We start from the raw sequence: 16,022 nt of genomic DNA on the forward strand, positions 1-16,022 counted from the left end.
CATGCTAAAATAATAGATGCTGTACCCAGAAGCTAATATTGTCACTACAGAACAGACTATTACGGTATGTAAGCCTAGAGGATGTTGTGTTGCTGAAGCATATTCTAGGAAAACATACTGCATAACGCTTGAAAGATAATATTAAAGATAGCACATCATAAGAGGTGAGCGATGCTTGTCTGACAAAGAGAAGGTCAAACTTGAATAAAGCTTGTTTGACAGGAGAAATAGAATTGCTGCCAGCACTTCACTAGCAGTGATGTAGAAAAATTACTAGCGGGTATATTGAGAGCCAAAACAGGAGGTCAGCTTGGTGGAGATAAAAACTGCATTTGTGTCTTTATTAATAAACTGGTCTGCAAATCTGAAACAAGAGGACATGCTTTAAAAACATCTCTGGTGTTTAGAAATTGAGTCCCATTAGACTCCTAATGGCTTTTGTTATCTACTGTCTTTCAACAGCTACTAGATACTTCTACCAACTTATGAAACTTACCTCTAAAGGAATAAATTATTGACTGTCAAGAGAACTATTTGATTACAGAATGTAGTATGATATTAGTGCTTCTTAATTTTTGGTGGTCTCAGAGAACTACAGTCCTCTTCAAGACTGGGCTTTCTTGACAGTCTCTGGCTTGTCAAAGTGATAGTAGGAAGTAAAATGCAGAGTGCATTTTAAGCACTTTATTCTGACCACAGAACACATCAGAATGGTAAAGCATAATTATCCATAAAGGATAAAGAGGCATATTTTAGCTCTTCTGATACAAATGGTAACAGTAAATGGAACCAAGTAATTAATTATAGCATATAAAAGCAAACAGATAATTGATTATTGCAAATCTTTCCATATCACACAGCCAACATTGCCACAAAATATTTGACTTGGACCGCTATATCGTGGTCTTACTTGCAAGCTGAAGTCCCATCGTGTTTCTCCCGAAGAAATCCAAGCAAACAGCCACTTGGTTTGAGACCACCTGCAAGAGTGGTCCCTTAGGGCTCAAACAATAGCATGTTCCTTGGTGCTTCTTACACTGAACACGAGGATTTCACTGAGACATGCAGGTTGGTTTGTGGTAACAGCATAGACAAAAGTGACAGTAGGGCAGGAATGTTAAATGGCTACCTGGGACATAGGAGCGAGCTGCTGACCACCTTGGGCAACAAAGAGTACACGTGCAATAGCAAATAGTTTAGTGTCATAAGAGCAGATCAGAAGGTCAAAGCAGTTGGTGCTGAAGATGCAAGTGTCCACACGAAAAATGTTTTGGGGGCATTTGCTTCATACCAGTTCTATTTTTGGCCCTGTGGACTGAAAGCCCGTTAGTTGTTGAGCACATCAGGTGTGATCTTGGAGATCATCATCTGCCTTGGTTGCATTGGTAAAATATCTAGATCACACTCAGACATTCCAGTGGTCAAACCAAATGTGGTGAATTGGGAAGACAGAGATTTGCTTCAAAAGTGTACCCCTGTTGTAAAATAAAATGTTAATGGTGGTAAACCCGTAAGTCATATAAATATCCTACTGTTAAAGACCAAGAACAATATATACACCTAGGGTCAAGAACAAAGGAGCAGACCATGTCTGGGAAACAGTCACATGTTTCAGAGGCTATGATGTTCATAGCTGCTGTTGGTATGAAGTTGTTTCTTCTCCTGTGGACTTGTATCCACTTCCTAGCTAAGATTTAAGGAACTACCTAAAATAGCCTCAAATACTTTAAAAATTATCTTCAAAAAACCCAAACTAGGAGGCTAAAAAATTTACATAAGTCAGACGAATTTCAAGACTTACAGCAGTGGAAGAAAAAATGAATCAATGTATAATCACATACAGAATAAAAAGATGACATCAGCCAGCGTTGCTTACTGAGATAAGACAAAGAAATCAGATTTTCTTCTGTTGATAAGCAAACCGGCTTAACTGATATGAGAGAAGGAAAAGACTTGAAATACCAAAATGCTAATATGATTTTTGAAAATTGTTTTTCATGACATTCCCTATGTGAGCAAGATAAATACAGTAAAGGTGAAATTGGTAGGAAATAGCGTACAGTTCTACTGTGGTATTTGGGAGTAATTCTTTTGGCAGACCTATCATGTGGGGTATCAACCAATATCATACAGGTCGATTTCAGCCAATGTTCTCAGCAAGTTGAATGAACAGAATTTCACAGAGTCTGTAGAAGACACCAAACTGGAATGGGTTGCAAGTATCTGAAAGGACGGAGTTAGAATTCAAAACGTTCGTCACATATTACTGAATTCACTTCACTGCCTTGACACTACTCCTGTAAAAACTAGTTCTATATTTGGAAGAAACAATTAAAAATGGCAAAAAAGTGATTAGATAGCAGTAGAAGGCATATAATATTTGGCATTGAAAGCACTGTTGATGTAATACTAGCGCAAAAAAGGCTACTATAATTCTGGAAAGTATTAGTATGTGTCTTGTGAGACAGAGATGACTGGGCTCTGTGGGCACCTGTTAACATCAGCTGAAGTTGTCTTTCCAGTTTTTGGAATCACACTAAAAGTAAACAAATTGAATAGAAAGAGGATGACAAAAGCCAGAACAAGCAGAGATTCACAAAACAATCTGTGAGGATAGACTGAAAGGATTTGGTTTGTTTTGCCTTATTGAGAGATAAAACTAAGGAGGAAGGTGGTGACAGTACTTCAAATGCATTGAAGAGTGTAACAGTATACTTTTTTTTTCCCCATGGCTAATGATGTTAGTTACATATTAGATGTCAAAAAAGACAAGAAGGTATGCTTACTCACAATTACAAAATACACAAGTAGCATTCATGTAGCAAATACTATAAAGCTCAGCATATTCTGTCCTGTAACAGTTACCTTTCTTTTTTAACTGAAGCAACTCAAAAAAAGTCTCAAGATAATTCTCACGAAAATAAAGAGACTGACCTTCTTAACAAAACATAAAAGAAAATGGTTGTTTTCCCCACTGTTAGCTTTCATGCTATAGGTAGAAACCAAATCAAATTATACGCTGTTTGTTTCAGCTCTGCTTGAAAGGAATAATAAGTTGGAATAATTACGCATAAACACTAAAAAGACACACAGAAATTAGAAGCTATAGGCCGGTACGCTGGAATTCAAAGCATGGCTTTTGGTTCTGTTGGACTTTTTCTACCTGATAGGACATGCATAAATCCTTCGGAATTCCACAATCCCTTTTTATAATTAATAGGAAAATGCATGTCTCCTTGTCCTCTGCTTTTATTTTTTTTATAAAAGAAAATTTGAACCAACATGCCTTTTAAAGTTCCCAAACGAAATTCCACTACTTTGTTTGCAGTATCTTCCCTGCCTTATGGATGCAGAAAAGCATCAGATCTATCCTGCTTGTGCTAAATGGAGCAGGAAGACCTACAGGTTAAGATAAAAAACTGCTTTAGTTCTTACTCATCCATTTTATACGTATTCCTCTCTCCTGGTTTATTTTATATTCAATGAGTTCATCGTGTCTCTCTCTCTCCTTATTTCATCCTGGTATATATGCAGCTGATGGACAAGAATTCCTTTGGCGAGGCTGCAATTACACTGGTGATACCTAGAGCTACACATCATTTATGAATCTGTGATAGCGTTGACAAATCACTTGCTGCTGTTTGGCCTCTGATCAAGAAACCTCATTTCTCAAAGAGAAGAATCAGAGTCAAAAAGATGTTTTGCCACATCACGCCTCTGAAATTCCAGGGTAACATAAACAAGTCCGACCAGCTCCAGCAGTCAACTCCAGAGCAGCTGCTAGCACACCGGTCAGCAGCCTGCTCTTTACCACTACTTGTTTCCCGAAAACAGAGCACAGTCTTTTCTGTGTTCAACAGGGTTTTCATTTTTTTCTAGTTAACTTGCGTCTTTTTATACACCATATTCTTTATCATAGTATCAAGGACATTTTTAAACAGCTCTATCAGCAACACAATTAGAAGACGTGGGCTACCTAGAAAATCCTCTCTTTACATAGGTTTTAATCTGAAAATTAGTAAAATTTTCAGCAGAGCGAATAAGAGTTTTACATGAGGCAAGTGCAGAAGAAACCTCTCTTACAAAAATGGTATGTTTTAAACAATATAGAAGTGCAGGTGTCTGTATGTATGCGTCTGTTTTTTTGCTAGAATTCTTTATATGTCAATTAATCCTGTCTTTATTTTCAGGTTTACCAAAACTTCTGATCGTGCAAGCTATCTTAAGAATACTCTCTACTGATCAAGGAGGCAAATCTCATGGTTGACAAAGTTTCATCAGTTTCAACAATAATTTCTGCATCAGCAGGAACTGGAGAGGTTTCAGATATTTTCTCCTATTTAGAGTCCCAGGGAGACACGACTGTGTAGGTGCTCCACTGATCACCTGGAAAATGTGCATAAAGAAAAAGTCTGGCGCCTGTCCCATGAAAGTAGTCAGAATTTCACTTTTGCAGCAAAACAGAGAATCTCTTTAGTTTCACACTTCATTGTAATATTCTACTTCCCGAACAAATCAGAGGAAGATTTGAGCATATTTATAAACTCTTTTTTTCCAAGTCATTACATTTTTTTAAATGCACATCTTGATATTTTTTCAGCCAGTTGCTTTAAGATTCCTTTTATCCTGAAGCTGCATTACAAAATGATGTAGTGTTATTTCTGCTTCTAAAATGCAATGATCTAAAGAAAAGGCTTAAATGTTTTAGAAATAAAAATAGAAAATATTTCCTAATCTTGGTTAATTATTTCTATTAATCTCAAGCTGCCATTTACTGTTTTAAATCTCTGATATCCCTTTTCCCCACCAAAGGACAGAAGAGACGTGGGAAAGGAAGGGTATTAAGACTTATGCCTGACTCTAGAGTGAAACCAGTGGCAAGAAAAAAAAATGCATAGACTCTTGTGTGCATGAAACACAAGCATATACAAGAGAGACTCAGTCAAATCATTATATATTGGTGTCCTGGTTTCGGCAGGGATAGAGTTAATTTCCTTCCTAGTAGCTGGTACAGTGCTGTGTTTTGGATTTAGGGTGAGAATAATGTTGATAACACACCGATGTTTTAGTTGTTGCTGAGCAGTGCTTACACTAGTCAAGGACTTTTCAGCTTCCCATGCTCTACCAACTGAGAAGGCTGAGGGACATTCCATACCATGGGACGTTATGCTCAGTATATAAAGCTGGGGGAAGAAGAAGGAGGAAGGGGGGACGTTTGGAGTGATGGCGTTTGTCTTCCCAAGTCACCATTAGGCGTGATGGAGCCCTGCTTTCCTGGGGATGGCTGAACACCTGCCTGCCCATGGGAAGCAGTGAATGAATTCCCTGTTTTGCTTTGCTTGCGTGCGCAGCTTCTGCTTTACCTATTAAACTGTCTTTATCTCAACCCATGAGTTTTCTCACTTTTACCCTTCCGATTCTCTCCCCCATCCCACTGCGGTGGGAGTGAGCAAGCGGCTGGGTGGTGATTAGTTGCCGGCTGGGGTTAAACTACGACAATTGGTTCATCTGCAACATCTTGACTGAATTCATGGAGTTGTTAATAATTCTTTAGAACACTATTTTACTTCCTATAATATTACTGGAAGATTTCCAGAGTGCATATATATACACACAGGAAAAAGGATTTTCTAGAATTTTAGCTAAGCAGGTTGAGTGCAGAAATATATTGTATTTATCAATTCCTACCCACATCAACTGAAAATGTATTTAGTTTCCCCCTACTTCAGCTTCTTACCCCACAAAAAAAGAGTTAAAGATATCCATCATTTTGTTTACCTGACCAAAAGGCAGGCACAAACATGAAGTTAGGAAAGAAAAAAAAAAAGACAGTTGGAAAAACTGGATTATTAAATTCTGTAGTTCATTGTCATCCCCAATACAGCACCAAATAGATTCCTTAACTTGCAATAAATCGTTTCCTCAGTACCACTATTCAAGTGTATAGCAAGGGCATCCATTTCTTCCCCAGCCTGTTTACATAATACATCTGTTCCATTGTCACCGTCTTCCGATGTGAATATGGAAGGGAATTTACACTGATGAAAAGTCTCTGTAATCTACCTATTTACATTATTTACATTTGAAGAGAAGAGCAATAGATTCCCCAAATCCAGCTCTTTATACCTCATACATTAGGTGAATATATTATTTTATTTTTAAACATTGCAGATCAACTATATCAGCCACACAGCATACACAATCAGCCCTTATATTAATGAAGTCTTTTGTAACTTCAGTTTAAAAAAAAAAAATCAAATCTATTAAGGATATGGTAGAACACGAACAAAGACTTGTATCACTGAATACTGTGGTCTCAGTATTTTGAAACAGAACAGAAAATTTTGGGGCTTGGTATTGCTGTTAACTTTTATTAACTAAAAGTGTTCTTGTCTGGGCTATTCTTTCACAATGATGCAAAGACTAATTGCAGTATACTCATTCATTAGCTACTTTTTTTTTTTCCCATTATACTATGCCCGAGATTAGAAAGATGAGAAATGCCATTGGGCTCAGTAAAGGAAAAGCATCTCAAAGAGATCACATAAAAAAAAAAAGTTTCATTATTTTGTACAAGGTGATACTGAACTCAAAGGAAACTTAAAGTGTAACCACAACTCTGCTTCAAGCCTTCCAGTGGGGGCTGCTGGTGAGTGTTTACAGTGAAGTACACCTAAAGCCATATAACGTATGACAAAACTATATCAACTTAAAGCTGCATTAGTTCAAGAGAGCTTGTTTAGATGTAATTATGCCTAAGCCTTCAATAGTGCCACAACACCATTATTCACTAAAGGATAAGTATAAACTTAAGTTCGTATTTAACTTTTTAACGACAAAATACTTGGAAGAAATGAAGTGGTAATGACAACAGAGGGGTCTTATAGATTTCAAAGAATTCTTGCAATACGACAAACTTACTTTTGTTATGACAATGGCAGACTGATTGAAAAGGGGAAAAGATGACCATTACCAACAACCTCTTTTATACTGTGGTATGAACAAGACTGACTGGATTTAGCTGTTACTACTGGTCAATGAAGGAATAGCAGCTCAGTTTGGCATAATACATGCAAATATACATGTTCTATTTTTATTAATTGCTGTAGTATTTTATACACTAAACTAGAATTCTGCCATCTGACTAGACATCCTTCCCTTACCCAGTCTGCACCAGCAGCCTGAGAAGGAGCTTTATTTTTAAGGGAAAAAACCCCCAAAACCTCAAACACAATTCACAATATTTTAATCAGTCAACATAGTTACCTCAAGCAATTAAGACATAAGATGGGATATACGTCTACTTTTCACTTTTCTTTCTACAAACAGTGGTTCTTTCTTAAAGCCCACTTCCCAACACAGCTAATGCAGATTGAGTGGAGAACTCTTTAATATTTAAAAGCAATTTATCTTCTAACAGGCTTCTTATTTCCCCATTACAGTCACCACCAACCAATATGCAGCGGCCGTGACCAAGGCAATGGTTTTATTTGTCCTGTTTCAACCTGAATGGCTATAAAATGACTGATTCATTTACTAAACAATACCAGATCAATTGATTTTCATCTGGGCCACAGGACTGATCTTTTCAAGTCCAAATCCAAATCCAAGATTTATATTCAAGGAACAAAACTGGTATGATACTATTAACTATAGTTACTAGTAACTGCGCACTACACAAGTGCATTAAAAACAAACACGATGGAGGCAAGACATAAAGGAGACAAAAGCCTGAGTACCACAAGACAAGGTTAGATTAACTCCTAAAGCCCATACTCTTTGGGAAAACACAGCTGACTCGGGCAGTTCCAGCAAATAGTTATTATAAAAAGGCTAGAAAAGTGGTCAAAATAAGAAAATATATACTTGTTTCAAAAGAGCATAGTTTGAATAGACAGAGTTTGAAATACGCATTAGCAAGACACTTATTTTGGTGACAGTTTTTCCTAATGTGGAACCAAATGACCACACTGCAAGGGGAGTTTAGTAAAACATTACTGGTTCCTTTGGTTTCAAACGTCAGCATCACATTTCCTCCTTCAGGCATATATAAAATAAGGCTGTATTGATACTGATCTCCAAGTTCCGTTCTTCAGTCAGACACCACTAAACATAATACAACTCCTTCCTATGAAACAACAGAAAACCCACTTTCATCCACATATTAAAGAGGCAACTCCCATCCCTGGCCCCTGTAATCCGACTTGCCACTCTATGTATGTATAGGGTAAGACAAGTTCACCCATCTTGACACCATAAATAATCTACAGGTTACTCTGTGGCAGAAACTTCAGACCAAAGGGTTTTTAAAATCTGACCAGTCACTAAATGATCAGTAAGATCTTCATCAACTAGATCACGAAGCTATTGCTCGTAAACTACCACTCATAGAAAGAGTCTATGTTACCATTAAAAGCAACTCAGGAGAGTGCATGCAACTCCGGAAGCTTATCCAGAGTGATGGTTTCATCAGGAGAGAGAATGATGCTTATTCTAAGGCACCTATAAAAAATAACAAGATAGGGATGGAATGAAAGAAGCCACTGGGGAAAAAGAAAGCTAGAAAATAACAAGCGAGGACTGGAACAATAAAGAGTTATTCTCAATTTCAGCGTACAAAGAAACAAAACACTGGCTAGCATTTCTCTGATATTTTTCTAAAAAGCCATCAATCCTTCCATTAATACACATGCATCATCACAATGCCTCTATGTCCTTACAGAACTTTAAACCCGAGCATTACTCATGTACCGCTCATGTCTCCTCTCATCCATATACCCTATTACTTTCACTCCAGTATGTCTCCAAAATCACGTTATAATAAATAATACATAAGCAGTCAGGCCATAGTGTATTTGTTCTCTCCAGCTAGAGACAGAGAATAGGACTATCCAACGGGGCTCTTGTGCACTAATGCATTATTTATGTACCAAAGTTTCAATGACCTTACCTTGTGTTACTAGAATGAAAATAGCAGCATTCTAAACCTTTCTTTTGTACTAAATTGGAGAAAGAACACTACTGTATTATCTGGCTATATCTCTGGTTGGCCAGATTGCTGTCTACCTGCTCCTGCCTACATGGAGAGATGAAACAATTCATTAAACAATAGGTTATGCTTTGGTTATATAATGAAGATTACTTCAAGGAACTTGATCTACAACTGGTACTTTTCCATCCACAAATAAGAATTCAGAAGTTGACAGTGAACCTGTTATAGGGGTAAGAGAGTAAAAAAAAAAAATTTAAAATTCATAAAAATAATGTAAACTCTAGATCAGCTATTAGTCACTTTTCTTTAAAGTTATTACTTATTAGTCACTTTTCTTTAACATTATTACTGCTCCTGCAAATATTAAAAGGAAACACAAACTACTATTTGCTTAAATGATAAAAGTAAGTATTCTCTGGACATGCATGAATCCATGTGTAAAGAAGACGGAGCAGGCTGTGAAAACCAAGAAGCTACAAACTGTGCATTTTGTGTGTTTTGTGGAACTCCCTTAAGAACCAATTTACAAAATGTGGTTTCCTATACTAAATCCAAATTGCTGTGCAATTCAAGTAATAAACAGAAGTTAAACATGTTTTGTCTTAGAGGACAAACTGACATTGAGAAGACACCCTTCTTCAAAGGCTGCACACCAAGTATTCAAAGAACGTATTTCCTTATCACAGAACAGTTGAGGCTGGAAGGGACCTCTGGAGGCCATCTTGTCTAACAACCCTGCTCAAGCAGGGTCACCTAGAGCGGATTGCCCAGGACCACGTCCAGATGGCTTTTGAGTATCTCCAAGGACAGAGATTCCATCTGTGGATTCCATTGTCTGTGAATAGACTGTCTATAATATCAGTCACCCAGCTCACTGAAAGTGAAATCAAGAAAGATTTGACTGCAGTAATACTGCATGTCACTCAGGAGAAGGAGTTTTTCAAGTAATGCATTCTTTTAGTAGACTACTCCAGCTAGGAAGTATATCTTGAAAGTTTTAAATTCTGAAGAATTGTTAGGTGTTCTGCAGACATTAAAAGGTAAAATATCATATTCATCCATTAGATATAAAACGTGAAAGACTGTTTGGTTAATAAGTATTGCCAGGTACGTGGCAGGACCTGAAGATACATTTCGTAACAAACCGTTAGCGACTGCTGAGGCAGAATCCCTGATTGAAACACGTCCTCCCTGTTGGCGTGGAAAACAGTGTGAAGAGAAAACAGAACTGCTGCTCAAGAGTCAACGCGTACTGTTTTCAGAATAATCTGAGAAGTAGTGTTGTTGTAGCAGTTCCTCTGTAAAGTCCCTTTAACCTCTTGCTGTACTCCCTTCTTTATTTCAGTGGAAACAAAAATGGAGGTCCTAGTATGACATCTTCTAACCATGCAGACGCTGTATGCCCCATAGACTACACCTGATAACAATTTTCATAAACTGGCCTTGGGGTAAATTGGCTTCTCTGTAAATATAGCATAAGAAATGCTTCCGTAATTCAGAAGAAAAAAATGTCACTAGACAGAGACTGAAAGAGATCTTTCACCTGCTGGGTTAAAGGAAGAACAAATACATTTAATTCGTAGAACTGATCGCATGAGATGTAACATCAAAGTTAGTTCTCGTTTTCTAACAGCCTATGTTATCTAATAATGTATACAAATGTAGAGACTTTAAATAGTGGAACCAATTTGGGTTCCACTATTTTGGATCTTCCCTATGCACTTTCTTTAATTAGGTCCTCAGACCTTTATATTCCTAATGTACAACTATGACTAGGTAAAATGGCTGTGGTCCCCCCCCATTCCTCATAAAATCATGAAAAAGTAACGAAAATACTGGCTATTGCTAGCTGTTTCTTCATAGATACACCATCTAATGCCTAACACAGTACTGTAGAAAAATATCTGCAAAATGCAAATCTACAATCTAGTGTCATTATTTGAATGTAAAAACAAATTTTAAAATAAACTTTCATATTAGCAATATTTAATTACTTGTGTAACATACTTTCAACTTGACTATACGTTTACTGTAAAAGTAGTTGTCCACGTACAAAAGGAAATTTTTAGTAGCTCAAGCTTTGGATGCTCATTATTACTAAATACAACCTTTGGCTAAAGGCACAATTCTTCATCTTTAAAATGAATGTATTGGATGATTATTTTTTCAAGGCAGATAAAGAAAGCAAAGATTCAGTCAAGGTGACAATTACCATCTGTCTAGCTACAGTAATTATGTGCTCCCAATTAAGTGTATGCTCATATTGAAAATCACCATATTTGTGTATTACTAGATGTACTAAAGTTATGTATATGACTGTCTGCTTTGAAGTCTGTTAACACAGGAGATAAAGATCATGAATAAATCTGTGTCAATGCCCTCTGTGAGTTAAGTTCCTTTCTACCACCTCTTCATACATGGATGCTACCGTTTACACTTCTTTTCTCTTTCCTCCACACCCTTCTCTTCCCTTTTTTGGGGACTGACTACCTGTTTGAGGGCTTACTGGGAGTACAACTAAGGACAGAATTAAAATCAGTTTAGCCTTGCACTCTCACAAGTACATAACAAGTTATAGGTTGCATACAGGATGCAGAACACTGCTCATGAGGATGAATACAGAAACAAACATGCCTTGAAAACTGTTAAAGGAAGCACTGTAATATCTGAACACTCTGGATTACTCCTGTGAATACATTTATACAGCTATAAGAAAACCAAGAGCAGTGTACTGTTTCATTCTTTTTATAGAATTTAAATCTTGTGAAATTTAATTTTCAAGTTACTGAAATTCAAAGCAATACAATTGCTTACAAACATATTTGACTAAATATATTCAGAAAATTCCTTCAAAACAAACTTGTAAAATTTTAGCCTTTTGAATTCCATGGGACTATTTCACCCTATGAACAAAACCAAAACATAAGCAGAATTTTTGTGACCAAATTCAATAGAAGCAAGATCAGGTACCATATAGAAATTAATGTCCAACTCTAGTAAGAACAATGTTTTACTTAAAAGACAATATTAAAATACTATTACCTCCAGCAAGGATCTTCTCTTCCAAATCATTCATTTGTTTCTTGTAAGCTTTTAAAGCAGCTTCTTTAAATGATGGTCGTATTCTCTTTTTCTTTGGAGTTTCAGTAAGCATCTCTGGGACATTCTGATTTTCATCTTCCCTTACTTCTATGTCAGCAGCCATGTCACTTTCAACTTCCAGTATCTCTTCACTGACCACACTGTCAAACTGCATGTCATATTGCTCCTCTGGTAGTATTGCATATAGAGTTTCATATGAAGGCTGCCCCAGTTCATATTCTTGGACCTGCTCACTAGTTTCACTACTATTAGTTCTATTTTCTAGTTTAGCAAGGACTTGTTCCATTACTTCCACATAGTCTGTTTCATTCTCACCAGGTAGTCCAATTAAGTCTTCCTCATACTCTGCTTTGTAGCAATAAGGCTCAGCATAAACATCAGAATCGAGTGTTGTACTCGATTCATTTGCAGTAGACTGAGATAAAGTTCTAAACCTTCCCATGAAAGATGATCCACTGTCTTCATATCCACTTAAACTTTGTGTACTTTTATTCCAGACTACTTCTAAAGCTGACTTAGCACGTTGAAGTGTAGATCCAAATTTAGGAAAGCTGAAAGTCTTATCAGAAAGATCTATGCTTAATCGGCTATGCCACGATTTAGGGGCTGTTTCTTCTGAGTCGTCGCTTGGTAGTTCACTCTGACTTCGGTACATCATAGGCAATCTGTTTTGATTCTGATAAGGGGAGATAGAATTTGCTTCCTGATAATCATCATATTGACCAGTCCACTGACTTTGTGATTCGCTATCAAGGCCTGGACACAATGGAGAAGTACCATCAAGGGTAAAATCGTAGCTTTCAGTATCATACTGGAGGTCAGAACTTTGGCACTTTCCAAAATCTGTCTGTTGATCTGAAGGGCTGCTCATATCATACACAAAAACTTCCTGCGTGGATGAGTCTAGGCCCAAATCTGCCCCTTGTTCCAACTGATTCCAGTCTTTCCACGGGGAAAGATCATCATGTAAAGAAAGCTGAGAATCACTATAGTGGCTTCTGTCTCCAGATGCACATATTATTCCATTGCTTACTCCACTGTCAACAGTTTCTGTGTTCTCTACTTCATTTTGCTCTGGATACTGTTGCATATCTTGGACAAACGTCTGTTCCTGGGAACTGCCATACCAGTTTGTAGAATCATCTTGCCTTCGCTGCCAAAGTTCTCGGTCGGAGGAAGACAATAGTGAACTGCCATTTGTTCTGCTAAAATACTGGTTTTCTGAAAAATCTTCAGAGTAAGACTGGCACAATTTTGAGAAATCTGACTCTGAACGGCTAAGTTTTGGTGTTGCAAAGTCATTCTGTAAATGCCATAGAGGAGTCACGTCTGAATAATAGGTCGTCGACTGTTTTTCCATGTTGTCAAATTCTGGTGACCGATTGCCATAATTTCTTCTGTCTGAAAAGGTGCTATTGTCAGCAGTTCTGTTAAGGTCTTTAGTGTCTGGGGACTCAATACTCCCCTTCGTAGCGCTTGGTTTTATTTGAAGTGCTGATTTAGATATCTTTGCATAACTGTTCTTATTTATATCTGATTCCAAGTCTTTATCACTGTCAGGTGACTCCCAGTCATGCATTTTAGGTTTTGTCTCCACAGTTAAAAGCTTCATATCCATACTCTCATACGTCTGAGAGGAAGGTAGTCCTCTTTCTTTCTTGTCTTTTATGTCATGGGAAAATATATCTGTAGAAATTCCAATGCCAGTTCCCTTAAGTTTATAAGACTTTTTTAAAATCAAATCTCTCTGTTGTGATGATTCAAAGTAAACGAGAATGGGTCTTGGCTTTGCATTTGGACAGTCTCTTTGCTGCCCCAGTCTTTGGGCAAACTCAATTTTAATAGTGCTTTGTGCCTCTGAGAACCCCATTTTATCTATTAATATTTTGTAAACGATGCTTTCAGTTTTTTCAAGCCTCTCTTCAGGCACATTTAGAAACCTAAGACTCGCTTTGTTTCCTGGATGGCCTATCTGCTTAATGTAGTCATGTATGTCCCGAGTTTCTCTTCTGGACTGTACAAATCCAGTTCGCAATTGTTCAATTTCATTTTGTACAACTTCTACACTACTAGAAATTTCATCAATTGATTGTTTCAGAGCATTAACATGCCCTCTTAATTCAGAGAGTTCTGTTTCAATTTGACTTATTCCCTGAAGCTCTTTAAAGATCATTTCCATAACATCATGGGTTTGACTAATACAACCTGTTGAACTAAAGCCAGGTTCAAGAGTATTTGATTTCTGGTGACGGCCAGTTCTGTCTAGAGATTTACTTCTTAAGCCCCATGTTTTCTTCCATGTACCTAGTTCTGAGTCCGATGAGACACATTCTTGGCTCTTCTTCCATTTCCTTAGTTTTCGTAAAGCTCCCAGCTTCAGTGTGTGTAAAGTGCGTTCTCCATCAGAACTTCCATCAGATGGTGCAAGGCTGCTTAAGCTTTTTCTGTTGCGTCTCACAGGCATTGTGTGTGGTAAGTATTCGTTTTTCTTACTGTTACTTTTTACTTCACTTAATGACTCAGAATATGAACTATCATTTGAAGACAGATCTTGAACTATATCTTCATTATTATTGTTTGTTACAAAAATATGCTTTTGCAGTCCATTGGCAATAGCAACTCTGTAACTGAATGTTGGAGAAAGTGAAAATTCTCTATTACTTTCCTCTTCTTCAGTTGATAAGTTGCGAGCAGATGGACACTTGGCAATCTTTTTAACAGTGCTTTTTAAAGTATTCGAAAATTTTGGATTCTTTGTTTGTCCAATCGGAGTTAAGTCTTGTTCCTTTTTGCTCTGACAACTCTCTTTCCTTTTTGTACTATTTCCCGATTTCCTTGTAAACATTCCTTTGCAAATCTTATATATGTAAGACGAGATCAGGCTCTTTAAGAGGGCAGAAACCATGGAGTGTAATTTATATTAAGCTGTTTCCACAAAACACAATTGTTGATCCAGACAAGTATTTGTATCTCCAACAGGATCATCAGCAAATATTTCATCAACAGAAACTATAGACATATAAAATACCGATGTTCTGGTATCATTTGACAGAGAAAAAAAAAAAAATCGCACATCTGCTTGTTCAAAACCAAATCCTGAAGGGGGTTTTGTATGTCTTGCAAAATCTCAGTCTGTTGCGCATGGCTTCTTGAAGTGTCTAAAAAGGAGGGAATGACATTACAATGGCTGCCAAACAAACTTGTCATTCAATAATACTGATGTTGTTTTAACTGGGTTACAATGGAAACACAGAGCAGTTAAGCATTTATTTATACTTTCCCCATAATTGTCTGAATAGAATGTTGCATGAACAATTGAAGCTGAAAGCAGTTCTAGGCAAATATTTTTACATAAATGAATAAGCTATACTTATTTACAGGCTTCTTTGTCCAGTTTAATTCTCCGAGATATTTGGTATTAATGCCTTCTACTTTCCTTCAGAGTAATGACACTTCAATTTAGATCCATATGATATACAGCAGTGGTCAAAAAACTGACAGGGGAACAAGTTGTTACTAGCTAGTAAAATAGAAGTAGAAAGGTGTCTCTTGGTTCATATTTGGAGCAAGGTAGCATTCTGTGCAACAAATCAGTATTGTATCCACGAAGTACTGTTCTATCTTGAGATTGAATTATGCACATGACTATGGTTTGAGAAATAGATGCTTTCATTTTATATGAGACTTTAACACGTTATGGTAAGCCAGGACTTAAAGTGGGCATACCTCCTTGGTTTCTCCTCTTTAAGAGGAAAAAAACCACCCCAAACTATAGAAAATAACAGAAAATCATAATGACAGCTGATGGAACATGCTCACCCAGGTTACTAAATTTTACATTGTTCTGGTCACAGAAAAAAAAAACCCAAAACACCCCACCCTACACAAAACAAGAGGAAGAGGGAGAAACAAATAGGATTTGTAAGTC

At 37.1% G+C, this 16,022-nt stretch overlaps 2 protein-coding genes across 2 annotated transcripts in view; both read right to left on the reverse strand.

Moving 5' to 3' along the window:
- The window catches only part of UNC13C (unc-13 homolog C), a 183,298-nt gene extending 168,130 nt beyond the window's left edge, over positions 1-15,168 (reverse strand). Inside the window, 1 exon segment of the mRNA XM_009276596.2 lies at positions 12,035-15,168. Within this exon segment, the coding sequence (XP_009274871.1) occupies positions 12,035-14,999 (2,965 nt within the window). The 5' untranslated portion in view covers positions 15,000-15,168.
- Positions 15,169-16,022, reverse strand: part of LOC103896596 (protein unc-13 homolog A) — a 58,294-nt gene continuing 57,440 nt past the window's right edge. Inside the window, exon 9 of the mRNA XM_009276463.2 lies at positions 15,169-15,252. Within this exon, the coding sequence (XP_009274738.1) occupies positions 15,178-15,252 (75 nt within the window). The 3' untranslated portion in view covers positions 15,169-15,177. The remainder of the gene's footprint in view (positions 15,253-16,022) is intronic.

Source organism: Aptenodytes forsteri, unplaced genomic scaffold (assembly GCF_000699145.1).
Source record: "Aptenodytes forsteri isolate BGI_AS27 unplaced genomic scaffold, ASM69914v1 Scaffold1, whole genome shotgun sequence".
In the NCBI taxonomy this organism is placed as follows: Eukaryota; Metazoa; Chordata; class Aves; order Sphenisciformes; family Spheniscidae; genus Aptenodytes; species Aptenodytes forsteri.